Consider the following 21,836-nt stretch of genomic DNA (forward strand, 5'->3'; position numbering starts at 1 on the left):
GCAAAGACGGTAGTTCTCGGGTGTTATGACCAAATATGGAGAATAGTGTACCATGTTGTTGACAGGTCGAGTTCACATATTTCACGATCCGCCTTGACGGTCGCTTCTATAACGGCTCACCACAGTCTCACCGGTCCTGTGGGAGGGCTGGTGGCAGCTGTGGGCTCACATTGTGTCACATCCGACTGGATGTCATCATCAGTAAATGACTCGCATCACGCCAATAGTGGAAAGAAACATTGAGTACAACTGCGTTGGGCCCTGTGACACTCAAATCTGACAGTAGGTGAACAGGGTGATAAATTGACTTTCTTGCGCTGTATGGCTCAACAGTTCCATGGAGCACAGAACATATTAACTACTCCACACAGATCAGCTTTTGGCCCCCTCAAATCTCCCCTCTCAAGAGGACAATTGAGGAACGGTTCCATTGTGGCGAACTGCGGAAAGGTCTGAACCTATGAGGCTCTATCAAACCGTGGGTGGGGTGGGCTGCAAATCCTCCAAAAACTCACGACCCAGTTGTCACGACAACACAGCAGAACTGTAAGCAAAACAAATTCCGCTGCTGAACCGGTGATAAGAATCTAAAACCTTTCTTGGTTTCACTTGCAGGCATCTGCGGCTTTTAACCACGTTCACTTTCTATTTCCCATGACAGAAGAGCTGATGTATTACTCTCCCCAAGGCACTCACTCAACCATAAAGGCTTTAGAAAGGACTTTTAATACGCTCTTTGTTTCAAGCGTTTGCTCGATGTAATGAAATCATTCAGTAATCTTTCATAGAGCAGTGCAAATCCATCAATAAGAACAACTTTTGATTTCACAGGTTCTGGCTAGTACGACACTGGCTTTGTCTGCTAAACTCGTTAAATAATCAGGGGGGCACCTTTAATGTGGGAAAATAATCTGCCACTATAAATTGTTGATAACTCAAAACTTCGAAACAAAGGAAATAATCAATTCATAACATGTGGATTTAAGTCCATATGTTCTGCAGCTCTTCCCCACAAAGTAAGAAAGTTGTTCTTACTTCTGACTTATAACTGATCCATAAAGCATTAGTACATGATATATGGACACTTAATAAAGCAGTAGTTGCAACAAATAAAGGGTGCCTTATTTAAAAATGGTACTAATTATCATTTAAGTGAATTCCCAATATATCCTATTAATGGAGAATCTTTTCATACACAGATGAATTTTAATATATCATGGGGCAAATATTGCGGAACCTCAACGTGGAATACAATGAAAGTGTCAATACTGGACACAAAACTCTTCCTCTGTAGGCGTAGAGATGCAGCTGGAGCACCAATTTCAACAGCAGCTCTTGGTTTATTCTATCAGGGTGTGTCAAAGAAGCTGAGCAGTAAAAAACCAGCAAGCACCGGGACATCGTGTATGTTTTGACTAGTAGTGAAATGTTGGAGGTCAGACACTTTCTTTTCACACCCTCTCTATCTGTTAGCATGTGGTGCACACCCCAAAAGCTGCCTTTCCAGGCAGAGTTGATTTGTAGCTTCCTCAAACCACAGTGCAACCCGCCAACTTCCTTTTAACTATTTCCCCATGGGACACCATTTCCTCGATGTGTGACTTGATTTACACCCCTCCTCCACATCTGGATCCACATTGATCCACCACCCAGAAGAAGCTCTTGCAAAAGCAGTCTATCTACTTGTATTCTCTTTCCTGATGGGACATATCACGGCCAACGAGAGCTTGTTTTCTTGGAGTGTGTGTGAAACTTTATCTCTCAATGTAAACTTCAGCCTACTTCAACGCAGCGACACTCCCCAACTCAAGCTTAAACAGGCCAGCTGTGTGCATACCTACGTACACACGAGGACCGCGGTGTCAACAGGCCTGCAGGGCAGAGCTGAATCACACTCTGAGTCACACAGTGAGGAGGATCATTGTGGAATTAAACATCTCTGCATGCTCTACTGTACAGCTTTGAAAACTACTCACCTTCCTAGATCTTCTCCAATTTCATAGAAATCATCCACATGCTGCTGCTTGAATACCGCCATGCCAGGTGTCTTCATTAGTGTAGTTTATCTTCTTGATGTGTACACTGAAGCTCGTCTATCCAGCTCGTTCCCTTTCCCCTCGGGTCCAACCCTGATGATACAAAGAGGTGTACCTGTTGATTTCTGACTGGAGTGATGCGCTTGTTTACATGTTCCAGCTTGTGGAGCATTCCATCTCAGAGTTGTACCTACGCTCACCTTCCTGTTAAGAAAGCCTAAACACTATAAGTTCACCAGCAAAAGAGTCTTTCCCTTGTCTAAACTCTGATTATTGGCTTTAAAAGTTTAATAAGCATAACTGAACTGTGCCAAGCTGGGCAGTGTAACAGTGACTAGTTACAGTGATAACTAATTTTAAAAAAGAGTAATTAGGACATATGTGCAATTTGCTCTTATTGTGAAACATTTTGTTTGCCAAAAAAATATGCTTTGTAACTATTAAGAATTAAACATGTTTTACTGCTATGAATTCCAATTAAAAAAAACAGAATACTGAGTAAGTGGACACTAAAAGAGTGATCACTTATGTACATGTAGAAATATGAAGACAAAAAACTGATACACAACATGTTTACTATCTGATAAGTTGCATGGCTTCACACAAACTGACCTTGTGTCGGAGCTTCTGTCAGACGCAGAGCTGCCGATCGGCTTGCACCGGTTCTCCTCTCGGCTGTCGCTCAGGCACCAAACTGCTGCTTTGCTCTCTGTTGTGTCACTGATGGCAGCACCATCAGGCGTTTGTGTCTGCAGAAGTCCCTCCCCCTGATGGCGCTATTATGAAACTGCATGCATGAGGGAGACAGGCTATCAATAAAGATGACCACCTCTGGCATTTATTCTGGAACAACACTTAAGGAATTGAGGATTACTGCAGCGAGCGGTTTCTTTTGACTTCTTATGAACACCTGCAGATGAGTCAGATCACACTCAGTCAGCTGTTGTTTGTTGAATGTGTCTTTTTACTGGTTTTCCAAAAACATACAGTGGCATATACTCAATGATGTAACATAAAAGTGTGTCATTAAATGCTACAAATTAACAATCAAAAAGAGACCAGATTTAAAAAGAAGAAAAAGTGAAGTGCCCTATAATATTCTGAAGTAATCTTGTCCTTAATGTGTGCAATACATTGCTGGGAAAAGCAAAAGAGAGAAATTAAAGAATATAATTAAACATAGCTTATTCAATGTGAATATGAAACTGACAGAAAACAAGAAAATGCATGCAAAATATGCTTAGAACATATATGTATTAAAAATATGAGCATTACCTGTATGAGCCCTCTGACAAAATGAAAGGACCTCAGAAATCTTTCCATCTTAAACTGATCTAAGTCTCATGAAAGACCTGCTCCCATGACGACAAGCTAATTAAATCTCTTCTTAGAGATATTTTTCATTCACATTTCCATCATTAAAACAACCACAAGTATGTAATTTGTTCACAAGTTCAGGTGGTTCAAGAGAAACATGTAGGCATGGTGCCAAGGCTGACAATATCAGAACAGATATTATGTAACTAACAGCAAATATAAAACATGGTAACAGCAAGTAGAGTCAAATAATATAAAAATAAAGGAAATGACAACATTATTAAAAAGTTATAACAAACCGTAAACAATAAATCAGAACACAAGAGAAGGGGCTAAGTGAAAGAAAACATATTCCCCTCTTGTAGATTTAAACAGATTAAAATAAATGTGGTTTCATTCTAAGCAAGTCATTGGTTCATATCGGAATATTTAACAGTACAAATTGTAAAACAAGTGTAATAGAGAATATGGTCACAGTGCTAAAGAGTAAACAGTCTTCTGTAAGTACCTGGATGCGGAAGACAGAAAGATGTTGCCACACTCCTGAACACTTCCTCATAGATTACAAGCCACCGTGGTGACAGAGTGACTTCACAAACATCTAATCAATACTGTATAATGAAGTAAAATCAACCTGTGGATAAACTGAACTAGTGTAAACAATGGACAGGCACATGTTATACTGCCACACTGAGGACAACAAATGCAAATACATCCAAAAGGGAATTCCAGCATTAAGCATGTACTGCAGGTTTTAGTCGGGGGAAATTACATCCCTTTTTGCACCTAATAATCCAAATGTAAATCACTGTTTAAAATCAAGAACATTACTTAAACAAGGCAAGGCAGAATAATCTTAATACACAGATTTAGAATACTTATCATTAAATAGTCAGATAACCAGGTCCTTCATAGGAATACTCCGATGTAGTTTTTGAATTGGATGCCAATGTTAAATATTCTCCCAACCAAACACACCATGTTGTCTTTACTCAAGTACAGATGAAGGTGCAAAACAGTTTAAGATTTTTAGACATACATTTTGGAAAATTAAGTATTTAAATGACTGTTAAGTATAAAATAACATTTTAATTATATACCCCTTAGTTAAACCCCTTGAAAAAACAATATCTCAAATTATATAGACTGACAAATCTGGAATGACTCGTAATTTTATCTGAATCCTGAGATATAAATTCAAACACAAGCATTGTTTCCCCAAAATAGTCCAAATGCCATCAATGTGAAGGATAAGACATGGGACGATTAAGTTTGAGATCACTAAGTTTGATAGGATATCTTTGTGTAAACTCTAGAGGACGGAAATAAATGAACAATTTTGGAACAACTTTGTGATCAGAACTTTCAGCCACATTTGAATTCCAGCATAAGGGATACAAGTGCATCAAGGATTTAAATCCATAAGATGTGTTGTTGAGCGTTAACGTGGTAGATTTAGGTAAACAATTTTAAGACCTGCATGAAAGGGACTGAGGGCAGAAAAGAAAAAAACACTCATTCCTTCAACAGACAACTATTAAAAGATCATAGCCATGTTTTTAAAATACTGATTCGGACTGCAAGAGTGTAGCTTGGCACTGAAGGTTGAGCTGTGCAGAAGGCATATACACAAACACAACGCATAAAGCATTTGAATGGCAGGAATACTGATATAAAGCCCATTTGGCCTGGAATGTTTTGATGGAAAGTTGATTGGTCCGACCCAGACTAACTCCAACTATCTTTTAAGAAAAATCACGTTACGACTGCACCACCTGACCGACGTATGGAGAGGATCTTTTTCTCATCGCACTCCAGCGACAACCTGGATGTCAGTTATCCTCCTCATCGTCGCTGACGAAGCTCCGTCTGTCCTGACTCGTCTCTCTCTCCCTGAGGAAGGTCTGCCTGATCGCCTCCAGCTCGGTCAGCTCAAGACGGACTTTCTCCAGATGAAAGGAGCGGCGGTTCTGAATTTGTCGCATGGGAAAAGGGTTCATGTCCCCGAAGGCGATGTTCATCAGCTTCCTGGAAAAAAAAGACAGTCCCGTCAGTACGGGAGGGTTTTCTATTGTTCTACATGCGCTGTGCAGATTTGACATCCTGTTGTCCCCGTTTTATTTATTAGTTTTAGGTTTCCATGTGTATTTCTTACCAATATCTCTCAGAGAAACTTTTAACAACTATTAGGATTATTCTGTATACAAAAGCAAAACTCAGACTGTAGAAAAGCATTTGTTCTTGTCCATGCAGCAAGAAGATATGATAAGCTATTCCCAGGTTTATTACCTTGCTCCTTATTACTGCAGACACAAAAAATATCAAAACAAATTCCAGTTGCTGTACCTTGAATCCAGGATTGTGTGTGTAAAGTGCCTCAGATATTTAAAGATGGCCGTGGAGTCTTGCAACTTCAAAAACTCCTCCTCTTTGTACTTGAAGAGAGCGAGGGCGAAGCGAAATATGATCTGTGGAGGAAAATGAACAAAGCTGTGGTATCCGGGACCGTATTTATCTCTTCAAGAGGAATGTCTGAACATGCAGCGCAGAGCAGTCCTAACAGTCAGGTTGTGAGGCAAAAGCAGAACAGCTGAATAAAAGTAGGATTGACACCACAGACCTCTACATAGGGTCTTTATGAATAAAGTGTCTATATATGTGGATATTGATACATCTATCAAAGGTTTTACATCAACAATGGATCACATAGCTAACTGAATGTACTCATGGTGACGAACACACAGTGAATTATCACTCAACCCTGCAAGATCTGAATCTGATTCCGGCTCGCTCACCTTAGGGCCTTCATAAAGAAAGGCATCCCAGATCTTGAAGAGGATGTCGCTCACCAAACTGTCCACAAACACCACCAGGAACCAGTTGAAAGTGATGAGGGAGAAGTCCACCTTGTTCTGCTCAAAGTGGGCATGAAGCCGAGGGAGCTTTTCACTCATCAGGTCCTTGAACACACGCTGGTCGACCTGCAAAAAGACAACACACACTGACCTCCTTTACTGCGTCTTACAGCACAATAGAACACACGGTCAAACCCAGCAGATAAAGAAAGCAGCGCTGATTACTGTGACACATTCCTTGTACGATCAGTCATGAGCCGCACTGTCACATGACTATGACGTCCCTGACAGCAGAGAGACAAGTAAACTCTAGTAAGGAACGTTTCCTCCGTCTTCCAATGCTAGAATATAAGCGTATTCACCTGTGAGCCCAGCAGAGTCTTGGTGTAATAGTCTCTTGGCATGAAGACCTCCACAATGGCTATAAGGCACCAGAAGGCGTCCTCTTGGTCCAGATAGAGCAAGGCGATAGCTGCCAGCCTGAATGGACCAAATGAAATAAAAAGGAATAGTTAAAAGGCAAAGATGAAGAGACGGATAGAGGGAGAGAACCCAGAACCCCCCTGTACCTGTTCAGCCCCTGACAGTAGCCGATATCTGGATTCCTCCAGGAGAAAGCCATCAGGACGTTCCTGAGTTTCTGTATGCCGCCTGCACTCGGTGAGGAATAGTGCTTGTTGTTGGGCAAAGTACGCAGCAAATCCAGCTCGATCTGCTTTGAGGCCGGGTTGGGCTTGTCCCTTGCAACATTGAGTAAGGTCTCATAGTAGTCAGGGGCCAAGTTGTCGCGAAACTTCTTGACGTGGAAGGAGACACACCAGCGCCACACCAGGGACCGGTGCTCATGGGGCACCCCGTAACGGAACAGGCCCTTGAGCTCGGGGGAGCGCACCGGGTCTCTGTTCATGATGCTGGCCAGATAGTTCTCCCACTTCACCCCGACGGACACCTCCTGATCCGTCATGGAGAGAGACTTCAGCTCCAGGGCTCTCACCTTCGCAAACAACCTCTCCTCCTCTTCATCCTCCTCAGGGACAGTCTTGAAGCCAAACGTGTCATATTCACTGAGGAGGAGAGAAAATGTAGAAACAATTAAATTCAACAACACTTATAGTGGGACCCACGTTTGCTTAATCTGCTACGTCACTGAATTGCTAACAATGCATTTTAACGAGCCATAAAGGACAAGCCTGAGAGAGCAAAGAAGTCAGCGCATCAATAACCAACACAATACCAATTAGCAGAGCTACATCCTGCAATGAATGAGCATCAGCTACATTTAGCCGTTCATCTTTGGAAAACATGTATAAATGTTAAATTGCTGGGAAATTGTTTAATCTGATTTACAACAACAATATAAAAAAAAGCTTGTTGGCCTAGTTCTTACCCGACAATATTTGGTTTGAAGATGGGGTGCTCCTGCTGGTCAGAGCTTTCCACCTGCAGCGCATCCTCTAATAATCGGGAGATGACCTCTCGCGCTGGGCTCTGCTCTGAAGATGAACAAACGGGGTTCTTCACTTCTTGAAGCAGCACCAGAAACTTACTCTCCACCTGGCAAAGCTTCGCCTCCAGGACCGTGTACTGCAGCAAAGGCAACAGACAAATTGAATCAGTGTCTTTGCTCATATAACGCACCGCTGCAAGAATATAGTTTGTTATTCATTGTTCCAACTCGGCACCAGCTAAAGTCAATACTGGACTTCCCCTTCAAGCTACTCAGACTTCATGTTTCTATTCTAAAAGAATAATGCACAATTCACCGACAAACACAGGGTAGTACCTTTGCTTCGAAAGTCTTTTCTCTACTCTCTGCGTTCCTGCGTAACACGGTCAGCTCCAGGATCTCCTTGTTCAGGAACTTGTTCTGGGATTTGTAGCCTTGAAGACTGTCCTGAAATTGTAGAAACACGAGCATTAATCAGACGACGAGTGGCGAAAGAAATTAGTTCTATAACCAAAGATATGTTCTTCAGTACACGCACAGTTCTTATCATCTGTATCATTTATGTCAACTATAGTATATCTGGTTGAAAAGTCTTCTTCTGTACCTTCAGGATGTCCACCTCCTCCTGATCTTTGTTAAGGGACAGAGAGCCTTCGTTGGGAGTGGCGCTCTGCTCTGAACTCGGCTGCGACAGCTTGATGATGACCTCGTCCTTGGCCTGGATGGTCTCCATCAGCATCCCCAGTTGGTCGTTTATCTCCCCCACCTTTATCTTCAGGCCCTTCAGCTCTTGTTGCAGACTCTCCTTCTCCAAGGCGAGACGCTCCATGTGGCCACACAAGTCCTGGACCTGCCCGTTTCTTTCCTGAAGCAGAGCGTCCAACTGGCCGGCCTCTTGCAGGGTTACTTCCGAACCTTGAGTCTGGTCTGAAGCTGCGGATGAAGCTGGAGCCGGGGGAGGACGGTGCACCGGCGGCCTGTCGCACTGGGAGGTTCTCAGAGTCTGCTGCAAAAGTCTCACCAACTCCTGATGGAGTAAAGAGGATTTTCTTTTCAACACATTGCATTAATCAAGATTATGACTTAAAATGTAGACGCCTGAATCACGGTAAAAATGTATACTTTTAATTCAATGTTCCTTGTTTGTCCTTGTGGGAAAAAGGTACAAACAATTAATTTTAAACAATTAAAAGAAATTTAAATCCTCTTTTCAATAACTGGCATGACTGGCACAAGGCCAGTAATATGAGCCATATTACTGAGTGAAGAAGCAACATCAGGGTTTTTCCTGGGTCAAAATGGGTCTTCGGTGCTCCCCAAAAAAATGTTTGTCTGTATTGCCATGTCACCGTAATTAGCAGACATCTATGTTTTTTTTTTTTTTCCATAAATAATGGAGGCAATGCTTGAGGAAAACATTTTGCTAAAATAGATAGGCTAATAGATTGACAATTAGAGATGCACCGATCAGGTTTTTTGGTGCCGATCACCGATCACTGAAATCAGTATCTGCCGATCCGATAAAACCGATCACGGTGTTGATTTAAGCATTCTATTTATTGTGTAGCATTATTGCCTCGGAATATGAGGAAATACATATATAAAGCACCTCAAACATTAAAGAAATTACCGATTTCTTTAAGCATTTAGGACTTTTACTTTGAAAAATGTCCTAATTGATACATTAAAATTGTTTGATTGCTATTGTAGGGGATTTCAGATATGTATGGAACACGTCTGCATTATTAATTTCCTGGAACTCCTGGGGAAATCTATTTACAGGACTTTTTTTAACATACAAAAGTCTGACTTATTTTTATAAACTCTTCCTTGGGACAGTAAAAATGTTTTAATGTTAGCATAATTTAAGCTAAATCTCAGAAAAGATCTCTAAAGATACAAAATCAGTTCATTGTTCACTTGTATATGTTTGTGTATGATTTGTCGACATCTTATTTTGAAAAACGGATGTTGTTTCACGTGGTTATTTCCGCTAACTTTGCAAAACCGGATGTTGTCACATAAAACCTTCCGCTAACTTGATCAAAACCCTCGCGTGCTCCCGATAGAATGCATTTACCGTCAACAACAGTCATTAGGGGCAGACACGTGAGAGTCGGCTGAGTTGACCCAGTGATTCAACTCGGGGGACGGGGACGCCGCTCGGTGCGTGAGGATCCCCTCGTGGTCCTCTCACTCTGCGGCCCTCGCCGGGCGCATCGTCTCCGTTGCGATGCGCCGCGATTGAAACGTCTCTGATAGTTCTCGCAGATTTTACGTCATCTGATCGGCCAAGTTGAGAACACCGATCAAAACCGATAATGGGAATATCGGCCGATATGGATCGGCGCCGATCAGATCGGTGCATCCCTATTGACAATAGTCCAGGTGTATTCGTGCACGTCGGGCTGTTGAGTGATCAGCAGCTGGCCGCTCTGTCCATTCGCGCACCTCACAGCTGCGTATTGATCAGACAAGAAGACACGCTTATCAACTCGATTACTATTAATCAAAACAGAACGAGGGTTCGGCTGTAGCCTACTTGAAACATACTATTGAGAACATATTCGCTGACATGCACGTGATGAACACAGGTTTGTTTGTTTTGTTCCCATCGCGGACTTTTTTTGCCTTAGGCGCTTGGGATTTGTCATAGGCGTTCGGGAAAACGGCTTAGGCGCGCCCAAATTTTCTCTATGCAGGAAAAACCCTGGGTAACACAGCCATCACACTGCCAAGAGGTCATGTGACAAATCATACAATTCAGTAACAAAAGTTTGCCATGTATATCATAAAGCAAATACTGTGACTAAGGTGCAACTACTTGGCCCACACATTTTCCCATATGGGTTTGTAAGTGGTCTCCCTGATGCAGATATACTGGGACATACAACGAAAACTTACAGTTGTCATTGGCAACTATCTGATTGAACAAACTGTCGACAGAGGGGTCAGAGGATTTAATTGAACACAGCCAACATTGTGTTTTTTACAAACAGTTGCCATTGTATTTAAACACGTTCAGCAGCATAAACAAGGGAGCGTATGTGGGGACTTCTCAACATTACTAACAAATTACGTCTCGACCAAACATTACCTGGAGGCCATAGTGTACTACAATATCAATCGTAGTAACAATACAATGTCAGCTGTGTCTGGATATTTACAACAACACTAATGCAGTTACAGCCAGTGGAGTCCGATACTCTGAGTTACTGGGTTCATTCTGGTTCAAGTTTGAGCTGGCAGCAAACCACTTTACAGGAGAGGCACACACTCACACTTAAAATATTCCTCTAGCGAGTGTTGCAGCCGTTGGCATCAACCGGCCGGTCTCAAAACACTCAAACAAGAATAGGGTAATGGCAAAGAACGACGCGGCTGCGATTGTTGTGAGCAGAACTGCCGTTTCCTTGTTTCTCGCTCAAGCGTGACTAATCATTTGCTGTCTTCCTGTATTAGTGATGACACCCAACCGCTAAATCAGAAACCACAATCACAGGCTTGTGCTGAGTTTATGGATGGGAGTAAGAGCAGCAAGGTATTACTCCTAATGTGAATAATTAACACATTCAATCCTGGAGATTTACAGGTACGTGTGAAAACCATCGAGTCTTAGAGAAGAAATAAAGAAAGCACCATAGGCAAGATGCATAACCGAGTGAATGAACAAGAGAGCTTTCAGGTACCGGATGATGACAACATTTTTGTCTCAATAATTGCAAAAACTTCCCCATACTTGTGTGGAGACAAGTCCACCCCTGAATGTCCTGTTCTCATGTCATCCATATACGTGTGTGACATCCTTTCTTTAAATGAGACTACATTGGGTGAGATAATGAGTGAGATGTACCTTCTGACTGGCCAGCTCTTCTCTGAGTTTGGCCTGCTCGTGCTGCATGCGGCCGAGTTCTTCCTGCTGGCTCTGGAGGCGAAGCTGCATCTCCAACGGCTTGCTGCCGTTACACTCCACCGGGGAGCTCTCGGCACTGCGCGTCTCGGAGGTGCGTCCAAACCTCCCGGAGGCCATCATGTCCCGAAGCAAAGGCTTCTTAGGACGCGCTGAGTTGCGCACAAAGTCAAAAGTAAACGATGACCCAAAGGAATCTGAGAGAGAAGAGATAAAGACGTAATAAAAAGGGAATCAGGGGCACGGAGGCGACAGAAACACAACAGACAATTATTTGAAGGAGAATGTAATAGGAGTGAGGATTGTGAAGTAATGAGGATAAGTTTGAAACCCTGGCCAAAAAGAGAATAAGGCAGCGTGGAGTGGACGTACGTCGGTGTGCGTCTGGATGATGTTTGTGTTCAGGGAAGTCCTTGGTTGGAGCATCCACCAGCTCCCACTCCTCCGCGCTGTTGTTGTTGCTGTTGGTGTAAAACACACTGCGTCTGCTCTCACCTCCTCGGCCCGGCCGCAGATAAGACATGGAGTTCCTGACGGGACAGAAACCAGATAAGAGGGCGAGTAAGACCATGGAGTCTCAGTGCGAATGCTTTTCAAATACTCAGGGATCAAGGGCAAACTGCAAGGAAGCTTGATGCCTCTGCTACTTTGTAAATGGTAACATAAGCACACACAGCCTTTGTGATAGTCTTTGTAGTTTACACTCATTGGCGAACAAAGCTGCAGTTTTATAGAAGTAAACAGCAACACATTGGAAGAGCGTAACTTACAAGTAAATTGCCCGAATAAATTAAAATGTAATTAAGAACATGAATAGAAGGCTTTCTTGAATGTTAGGTTAACAGGAGTCATGTCCACCAAGAGAGAAACCTGTACGGACTCATCTTTTTCACTGCAACCACATGACCGTTTGAGTGCAGCTGAATGCAGTTGTCACCTTCCTCACACCACTTATACACTCAACGCGTTTCACTCAGGTTTTTCAGTCACTAGCCTCACGCTCATGTGCCGGAAAAGACACATTACATTTTAATCAAAGCCTTTGTCAACAGCAGCTTCACAGCGGACCCACTCCGGCTTTATAAGCACAGCTGAGACCCACGGCATCTTTTACCATCACACTTCTGCTGTGATCATGAGTTGCAAATGCAGAAACTCTTATAAAGCTCTTTGCATTTCATAAGATGAGAAGCTCGCTCATCAGAAATAGTCAAAACAAACTGGTGAGGGCACAATGGCAGCGCAAATGCTCCAAATATTCCTGTGCACCTCACTTTCCATGACAGATAAAATCTCCAAAACATTTTGCATTTTCCGCATTTCAGTGTTTGCATCATTGGGGGTAGATGTGTTGTATGGCCCTAAATGGGAACGGGCGATGGCGAAGTAACCATTTCCTCTCATTGAGTCAACCTCTTTTACTCAAAACAGCTCTAATGGGGCATATAGGAGACAAACTTGTTGTGCCGGTTTGGCAGGAAGTAAAAAAAACACGACACTTCCTTTTTAAAAACTGTGGGTACATTATCGTCTTACAGAAAGCTTTCCTTCCGCCTTACCTGATTTCTGTACCGAAGTTTTTGAGGGAGAAGTTGAGGGGGTTCGCGGCAGAAGGCCCTCTGGCTGACTGGATACCCACCATGCCGCCGCCATCGGTTTCTGTCTCCATGGCTAAGTCGCTGCGGACCTTCTCCATGCTGTCACTTAGCTTGTCAAAGACAAGTGCATCTGAAATCAAACGTATGTTAGAGACCATGAGAATAACTCAATAATATCGATGCATCACTCAGAGCGCCACTAATAATTTGCAGGACCGCAGCTCTATTGTATTTGTTTCTTTAGGAAATGTGATTATTATCAGCCTTAGTGCATTCCAGAGTGAAGTTCAGCAATATCTTGAGTTACCCAGAATAATATTTACAAAAGATTGGATGTCTGTGGTTTCAAAAGCAGCCAAATCATACAGAATTTAGCCTTTTCTCTTTGTAAGAACTTTGCTTGGAAAGTTCAGGAACATTTTATAAAAGGTCAAACAACTTCAAATCTGTAACACCGAAGAGGGAAGCCAGTTGTAACCACATAGGCGGGGTTGTTACACTTCAATTTAAGTGTAACGATGATAAGAATTATTTTTGCTCTGATAAAATCGTTGAAAAACAAACCACGTCATCCTCTCTGCACCTAAACCAAAAACTGTTTAATACAATGAATACAGCAATACATTTAACATGCCACGGCAGGGTTTATAACTCAACTTTTACACTCAGTAGCTACGACAATGTCATCTTGGTTATACTGTGAAGATAAGCTTAGGCATGTTAATCTCTTCCACTAGCCATGCAAAAAGGACACGAAATACGTAATGTCCTCTCAACAGCTAGAGGGAGAATTCCAGTTAGAGGCATTACTGATTTCACATGTAGTTCCCGCTCCTACACATTTCCTCACAGTTCACTGACAAAAGGTCAGGGACAAAAAACACATTGTGGTAAAAAGTACTTTTTTAAACATCAGATAATTTGTTTACGTTCAGGAACAGCATGTTTGTTGTAGGAATGTTAATGTATCTTGAGTGGGGCTGAGCAATGTCAACAACATTAAGTATTCAGTTAATTTCACGATAACAGTCAGAACAAGTTAAAGAATATCACTTCAAATAAAGCAGCCTTGAAGACCAGGAGAAAAAAAAAATCTTTCTATTGAATAATAACTCAACTCTCAGAGACCATACGATGTCTGAGCTCATAATACTAAGCAACCCTTTTATTTATAGGTCAAACATGTATTACACATTTTTTTTATTTATAGATGTATTACACAATATCAGAGACAGATACTTAGTAAACCGTGTGCAACCTCTTTTCCCATGAGGGATACAGCTAAACACCATAACACTGCATGCTGGGACTGTTAGGGTTAATAATATATTCTGCTGTATAAATATACTGTAACCTCTGGTTAAATGTTGTTGAGCTGCATTTATTTCTTTAGACATGTTACAGTGGCAGATACCTGTGAGAAAGATACCCTTCTTCAAATGCATTGCAATAAAAGAAAACCCAGATAAAGTAGACGTGAACACTAATCCCTTTTGTTCATTACTCATTTAATCAATGCTCGGCAAAACCACTCCTTCATGCTCGTCTGTAGGAACACGGGAACCTGGCAACAAAATAACTAGACTTGTGTTTGTAGCACTTGTGTAAATATTAATTCATCAGATGCAGGTGTTTACTTTCAGCTGCTGCCTGGAAGTGATGAAACTGAACATTTAAAACAGGTGTCAATATGTAAGTGTGTGTGCCCGTTAGGGCTGCAACAACGAATCGATAAAATTGATAAAAATCGATTATTAAAATAGTTGGCAACGAATTTCATTATCGATTCGTTGTGTCGCGCGATTATTACGGCGCTCAATAAGTCACGGAGTATAAACAAAGTTGAGTTGAGCGCAGAGCGGCGCAGGAGAAACAAGAGCGGAGGGAGAGACGGAACGCTGCGTTGTGAGAGCCAATCAGCGCTGAGCTGCTCCTCTGTTGATGAATCTAATTGGCTGCTGCTGCTCACATGGCGCTGGATGCGGAAGTCATTCACGTAGTCGGAGACATTCAGGGAGCTAAGTGCGCCTCCGGGTGACGTTATGAACCCAGACACCAGGGCGCTACATGTCACGACGTGTGTGGCATTTCCACAAGAGTATAACGTAGAAAACGTGGTTATTTATTCCGTGGCGGATAGCGGAAAATATTTTTCCACGGAGAAAGGCAACGGAGATAAGCCACGACGCCACACGCTGTGAGCGCTGCGCGTGCAGACAACATTTAACGGAGCGGAGCAGCGCGTGAGCTCTGATCGGGCGCTCTTTTAATGAAGTATCGATACTAAAAATATGCTAAATCACATCGTTTTTAACGTACGGGTACTTTGTTAGTATCGCTACACCGTGCCAGCAGCAGATGTAGCGGACTAACATTCAAGCTAACCTAACATCCCAAACACTGTCGACATCTGAATGCTGATTGGCCGAGACGCGACACGTCCCATCAAAGATGTTTTATTGCGAAGAGCACCACTTCACATTTTTTCCGCGTCTCACTGTAATCTCAACGGCAGCGGGCCAGGTGAAAAAAATAATAAATCGGAACGCGTCTCTGATATTGTTCAGGGGGCGGGGCCACATGGGGACCACTGCTCAGGAGAGGAAAGCTGTCAGTCTGTATGTGACGGTTCATCACCATGGTGACCAGTGGGTCTCCAGGACCTTTCCATGACTTTAAACCAAATGTCCATGATTAAACATTTTGTGAAAACTCTGTCTATACGTGACAAAGTGAGAAGATGTAGTATTAAAACTAACAATGATAATTCCAAAGCATACCGTATATATACCGTGTAAATTAACATTTGAATAAAACAAATTTGCATTACTTATCCAAATATTTTGGGATTTTATTTTTTTCAATTACTTTTCTAGGCCTGCTAATAGCCATTTAAAAATTCCATGACTTTTCCAGGTTTTCCATGACCGTACAGACCCTGTTTTGAATAAAGGGTTGAAAATTAAAGTGTTTTTGTTTTTTTATCCGATTAATCGATTATCAAAATAATCGTTAGTTGCAGCCCTAGTGCCCGTGTGTGTATGCGTGTGTACCTGCCTACCATTGTCTTGGCCCACGAGGCCCGTGGGAGCGTAGGCCAGTGTCGGAGAGCTCCAGCTGTCTCTCTGACCGGCGCCTCGGGTGCTGCTGTACTCCCAACGTTTCTGCTGCAACTGCTGGAGCCAGTAATGCATCACCTGCCTGCTGGGGGCCTGGAGAGAGACACACACACACATGTTTACTCAGCAGTAAAACAAATCAGTCAAATACATTTGGGAGAGAATTTACAAGGCAAGTTAAGCTTCAACATAAATGGACTGACACCTGTAAATAATAACCGCTGTGAAACTAAATAAAGCACATGAAAGCGCCCAATAATAATAGCAGGTGGTTTAGGATCGGTCATGTGAATGAGCACAGACGCTGGTTTCAGTCTCAGTTCCAGCCTCGGGCCATGCAAGCTGTTAACCATCAACCAGTCCTACCATCTGCTGGAATGACTCCAGACGTTAGTGGGCAGCCAAGCTGAGAGAGAGCAGGGACACCTGTCTGCTGTCTGGACCCAGTCACCGTCACGTGACAGCAAAGAAGACACAATCACATGAGATGACCCTTTGCTGTCATGAGGGCAGATGAGCTCACGTGCTATAAGACCGAGTCTAAACTTATCTCTACAAGTAAATAGTGGACTGACAGTGAGTGTCGATTAAGCTCTTGTCTGGTGAACACGTGTGGCCAATCAGATTACTATTGTTTTGTAAATTTTTTAAGCCAGCCTTTTTCTCAAAAGTTGTTGCATCACAACCGGGTCAGCAGACATCTTCGTATGTCAGAGTAAAATCAGAAGCGACAATAAAACAAGTTCGAATGGGTGTGTCTGCGATTCCACACAGAAAGGAAGTGACAAATGACAGCGAAGGAGTGCAACCCATGCTGAAAAGTTCCCTACCTTCAGGAGAAACTCCTTCCCGGTCGTGCGGATCTCAAACTGTCCCTCTTCCCCCTCCACGTCGTAACTGAAGCACGCGTCGCCGATCTCGATGTGCCCGAGCGGCAAGGCATCTTGGGGAGTCTTGAAGTAATAAAAGTAACATTTCCTCGGATCGTACACGAACCACCTCGGCTTGTACCCCCGAAGAGGCCCCTTGCCGGACAGTTTGTGCAGGTACCCGCACAGCTTGGAGGCCTGCTCCTTCGCTGCCTCGACCTCGGCCACATCCACCGACCTGGCGGGCGCAATCCGCGAAGCTGTGCACGGGCTTGCTTCGCTGCCATCCTCCTCTTCGTGCATCTTTCCCCGAAGTGTGTTCGTGCAGCGGATGCCCACTACTGTTTCCACCGCATGACTGCCTGCCTCTATGCGAGGGCGGCATGGGAGATGTAGTTTGTTCCATTAGTGACGCGTCGTGCGCCACGTGAGTGCGTGAGGCGCGGCCGCACCGCTGGGTGGCGGTGTTAAACCAGATGTGCAACCTGAGACACTCGAGCTGCAGCAAAGGTCAAACAAACAAAAAAGAGTAGTTGCTGTTTTGTGGTTGATTTACAGATGCATTTGCCATATTTTGTATATATATATATATATATATATATATATATATATAATATTGAATTCCCCAAAAATTGGAAATATAAAATACAAATACTTAAGTGTCAGGGGGACATGGTTGGATGAACCCCATGGTAACAATATGCTGTTGGTGTCCTGTTACACACTGTGCATATCACTTTATGTCACACATGTTGCCTAGATGGAAGCTCCAGTAGAAAAGTAAATAAAGTGGTTTACTTTATGTCACATGTAATAAACTCCTTGTATGTGCTGTATGTAAATGGTGATATGTAACTAGTACTGTAACTAGAGCTGTAAAATAAATGTTGGAGTAAAATGTACATCTGTCTCTAAAATATAGTGGAATGCAAGTATTAAGTGGAAGAATTCAAGTCAAGGACTTCAAAACAACAATATTATACATGTGCACAATACAAACACAAATTATAACTAATAAGCACAGTACCTTAACGCCTATAGCTAAATGCAGTAAGGGGGTAATGTAATGGCTGATTGGTTCGGATGCATATTATATATGCCCTGGTTAGGTTTAGGCTTGTGACCATTTTTTGCATACTATTGACTTCTTTCTCTCCCCATGTTTTTTGTATTTGCCACGGGGAGCGAGGGGCCAGAGTTCATGTGCAGAGGAACAGGACAGGACTCCAGGTAAATAACAAAAACCCTCTTTTTACTGAGGCAAAAGGTTCCATACAAAAACTCAGGTCAGAGATAGGTACTAAGACAGACAGGTACAGCGACAAGGCACAATGAGAACAAGGAAGACAGAACTAAAGACAACAATCCAACAGCAGGCAACCGAAAGACAGGCACAATAAGGTGGAAAACAGGTGTACGGCATGAGACACTAACGAGACAAGAGTGGCTGATGGCAGGTGCAGGCAATGAAACAATCAGAGGAACAGGAGTGGCTGAGGGCAGGTGAAGGGAATGAAACAATCGAGGAGACAGAGGAGACAGAGAGAAGAAACAGAGGAGACACAGAACAGGGCGTTACAGTATTTACTTTCAATAAAGGGGGATCATTTTATTACAGTGGGTCAAATTAAATTAGTTATTACTCGTTCACTCTTTCTTGAAACTACAGTATATCGATCAATAATTAAATCTAATTCTCAGCAGTTGTATCACCAAAGTAAAATCTGTGATGTTGATGTGTTAACTTGGTTATTCACAGTGTGACTTAAACAATAAAACAGAGATTAATATTGAATATTTTCTACTGGGCTCAGAGTACATTCTGAAGCTGCAGGAAGCCGTTCAACAAACTTTAGGCTGATTGATGGTTGTCGATGTGAACATTCTCAGACATGATTTATGTGTGTCCTAGACATTTATGACTCAACCTTTGGTGCATATACAAACATGTGTTCCCTATTGAAACAACAGTGAAAACCAACAACAACCTACCCAACTTGTTTTTATTAATGTTATGATGTTAGTCAGGCTGAACCTTGGCTTACTAAGTTGTTTTTGAGGATGCTTGTTTAATCCTCTTATGTAAAGGTGCTGAGATAGTCTTAAAACATATAAGAAGGCCCTCCGTAATGCCAGAGCAGCCTATTACTCATCAATAATAGAAAAAAATAAAAACAACCCCTGTTTTCTCTTCAGCCCTGTACCCAGGCTGACAGACAGAGAGAGCCTGTGAGCAGCTATAAACATTCCTGGTAGTGGTGGTAATGAAAACTTTTTTTTAACTTTTTTAGATTAAATTTTTATTTTACAACATTATAAATCATCTAATCCAAATCCAATCCAAATCTGTCTCTCAAGTGGAATGAAACTTGGTGTGGTGTATATTTATTTTTTTTTTTTTTTTTTTCCCCGTCAACTTCCTTCACCAATCTTCAACGGTTTCTACCTGTCTCTGCCCCCTGTCTCTGACCTCTGCTTAACCCGGTTTGTTTTTAACGCCTTAAAGCTTATTTCTTATTTTATTTATATCTGTGTCTCTGTCTACAGGCCCACTCTGCTAAAGGGCCACGTTCCTAACCCTTTCCTGACCTCTCCTGAAGAAGCCTCCCTGACTGGCCCACTCTGGCTAACTACACTAACCTCCCCTTCCTCCTTCCTCTCCAAGATCCTTTGGAAGAAAAAAGTCGTCGAAAAGCAAATCACTACATCATAATAATATTCTTTCAATGAGAATTCAAAATTTACAAACACCACACAAGCAGCAAGGGCACTGGTGAAATTAAAAATGACCAGCAGCAGAAAAAAGAAACTCTCCTCTCTCTGTCTGTGTCTTAGTAGACCTTAGTGCTGCATTCGACACTATGACCCATGACATCCTGTTACAGAGACTGAGCAGACGATGCACATTTTTAACACGGCACTAATTTGGTTTAAACTCATCAGTTCGATCTCATCAGTTTGTATTTATAAAACGGATAACGAATATCAACCAAACGTTAACACGGTTCCACAACACTCAATTTGGACCAATTTATTTTATTTACCATATGCTTATTATTGGGACCATATTCTCCATAAATTATTATCTTATTAAGATGCACATGACACTCAGCTATATTTATAAATAAAACCAGAAGACAAAAAAAAACAAAAGAAATCAGCAGCAAAATTAAAGACATAAAAAAAAAAATGAAAAACAACTTAAATTAAACTCAAAACAACCAAATAATTTTAACCGCCCTGAGCACCCCAGAGATCAATTATCTGGTCTGGATTTTGGCTGTACGGCATTGCTCTGGCAATCAATTTGTTCAAAAAGAATCCACTTTTTGCCTTTTGATCGACTTGTCCGTTGGACTATCATCAAAAGCAAATCTCAAGGACTGCATCATCTACGTAATATTTCAAAAAAAATCAATCTATTCTCAAAAAACATCAAAAAAATGTTGCTCAAACACGTTTCAAAACTGGTTCATATTACTGCAACCTCTTACTGCAACTCTCCTATAATATCCTCTAGGTCCCTCCAGTTGATCCAGAAGTCTGCTATCTCCTAACTCCACTAAAAAAAGAGATCACTCACACATCAGATCACTGTAAATCTTCTGCACTTCAAAAAAATAAAATCAAGAATCAAAAAATAAATTCTCTCTTTCTTAAAAATTATTCCTGCTCCATTAAATCTTTCTTTTAAAGCCACTTGTTAACATAACTGCTTGTGTTCACTTATATTAACACTAGACTAGACTACTCTAGAGTTCTTAGAGTCTTTAATGTCTTAAGCCTTTTATAAGCTAGTCTTGGAGGTTATGGCCTTAGTTATTCAGCTTCCAGTTGAGGGAAGCAGTTCTCTTTTAAGAGTACGACAGAGATTAATGTTTGAGAGAGGATATAATTAGTTCCTTCCTTTGCAGCCTGCCATAAGCTGCTATAGGCTTTTAGCTGCCTAATAGATATTAGCTGCTTTTAGATATTAGATATATATATGCTGTTATATATTAATAATCATATATAGAATTAAAAGTCAGTAGCAGCAATACAAGAATAAAAAAAAAACACAAAAAAAAAACAAGAGAACAAAAAAAAACAGAAGGCAAAAACTGGAAGGGGCTCCTGCCTGCAGTAGAGCCTCACCTGTGTATCTCTCCTCCAGGTGGCAGGCGAGAGTAGAGGGTGGAGGAGCCAGCTGAGTGTGACCCTGTAGGGGAGGGAGGAGTCTCCGAGTTGTCCAGGGAGGACCAGGAAGGTCCACCCAGTTTTCCCTCTCCACCTTCTGTTCTCCAGCTTCCAGCCAGGGTCTGTTGCCTGGCAGTCCAGCGGGCAGCAGAGCTTAGACGCCAGCTTTCACAACCAGTTTGGTGCTCCCCCGCCAGCACATGGTGGCAGCGCACACTGGCGACAATCGACTCACCTGAATAACTCCAGCATCTTGCTTGCGATCAACATCTGACAGCGGCTGCTGAAGGATCAGTTCCTGTGCCCAATCCCTTGATGTGGCCTTTGGTTGTCATCAGCTTCGGTTTGGTCCCACCAGTTCAGTCTACTTTTCGTGTCACTACTCCCAGGACACTCCCCCTCCACCCCCAGGTGTGTCCACCTGCCAGGACACCTCAGAGAGTCACTCCACCCCACCTTACAAGCCACACACCCACTTCAGGCCCCAGTTCTCTCCCACCCACCTTCAT

General features: G+C 42.4%; 2 protein-coding genes across 3 annotated transcripts in view; both read right to left on the reverse strand.

The window, feature by feature from the left end:
* The window catches only part of dapk2b (death-associated protein kinase 2b), a 17,897-nt gene extending 12,722 nt beyond the window's left edge, over positions 1 to 5,175 (reverse strand). The window contains exons 1-2 of one of the 2 annotated variants that reach the window (XM_056416077.1): positions 2,649 to 5,168; positions 1,977 to 2,129 (exon numbers count right to left, since the gene is read on the reverse strand). In XM_056416077.1, the coding sequence (XP_056272052.1) occupies positions 1,977 to 2,053 (77 nt within the window). In that variant the 5' untranslated portion in view covers positions 2,054 to 2,129; positions 2,649 to 5,168. Of the gene's footprint in view, positions 1 to 1,976; positions 2,130 to 2,648 lie in introns of both variants that reach the window. The other variant, XM_056416076.1, reaches the window with a different exon arrangement.
* tbc1d2b (TBC1 domain family, member 2B) lies at positions 2,980 to 17,532 on the reverse strand. The gene is made up of 13 exons (XM_056416075.1): positions 17,113 to 17,532; positions 16,225 to 16,375; positions 13,125 to 13,293; positions 11,938 to 12,095; positions 11,509 to 11,762; positions 8,260 to 8,682; positions 7,992 to 8,102; positions 7,596 to 7,792; positions 6,778 to 7,272; positions 6,571 to 6,688; positions 6,149 to 6,334; positions 5,700 to 5,821; positions 2,980 to 5,381 (listed from the first exon to the last, which is right to left on the reverse strand). Exons 1-13 carry the CDS (start codon positions 17,452 to 17,454, stop codon positions 5,186 to 5,188), a joined length of 2,922 nt encoding a protein of 973 aa, XP_056272050.1. The 5' UTR covers positions 17,455 to 17,532; the 3' UTR covers positions 2,980 to 5,185.
* Between the last annotated feature and the right edge of the window lie 4,304 nt (positions 17,533 to 21,836).

This window comes from Pseudoliparis swirei, chromosome 6 (assembly GCF_029220125.1).
Source record: "Pseudoliparis swirei isolate HS2019 ecotype Mariana Trench chromosome 6, NWPU_hadal_v1, whole genome shotgun sequence".
Taxonomy (NCBI): domain Eukaryota; kingdom Metazoa; phylum Chordata; class Actinopteri; order Perciformes; family Liparidae; genus Pseudoliparis; species Pseudoliparis swirei.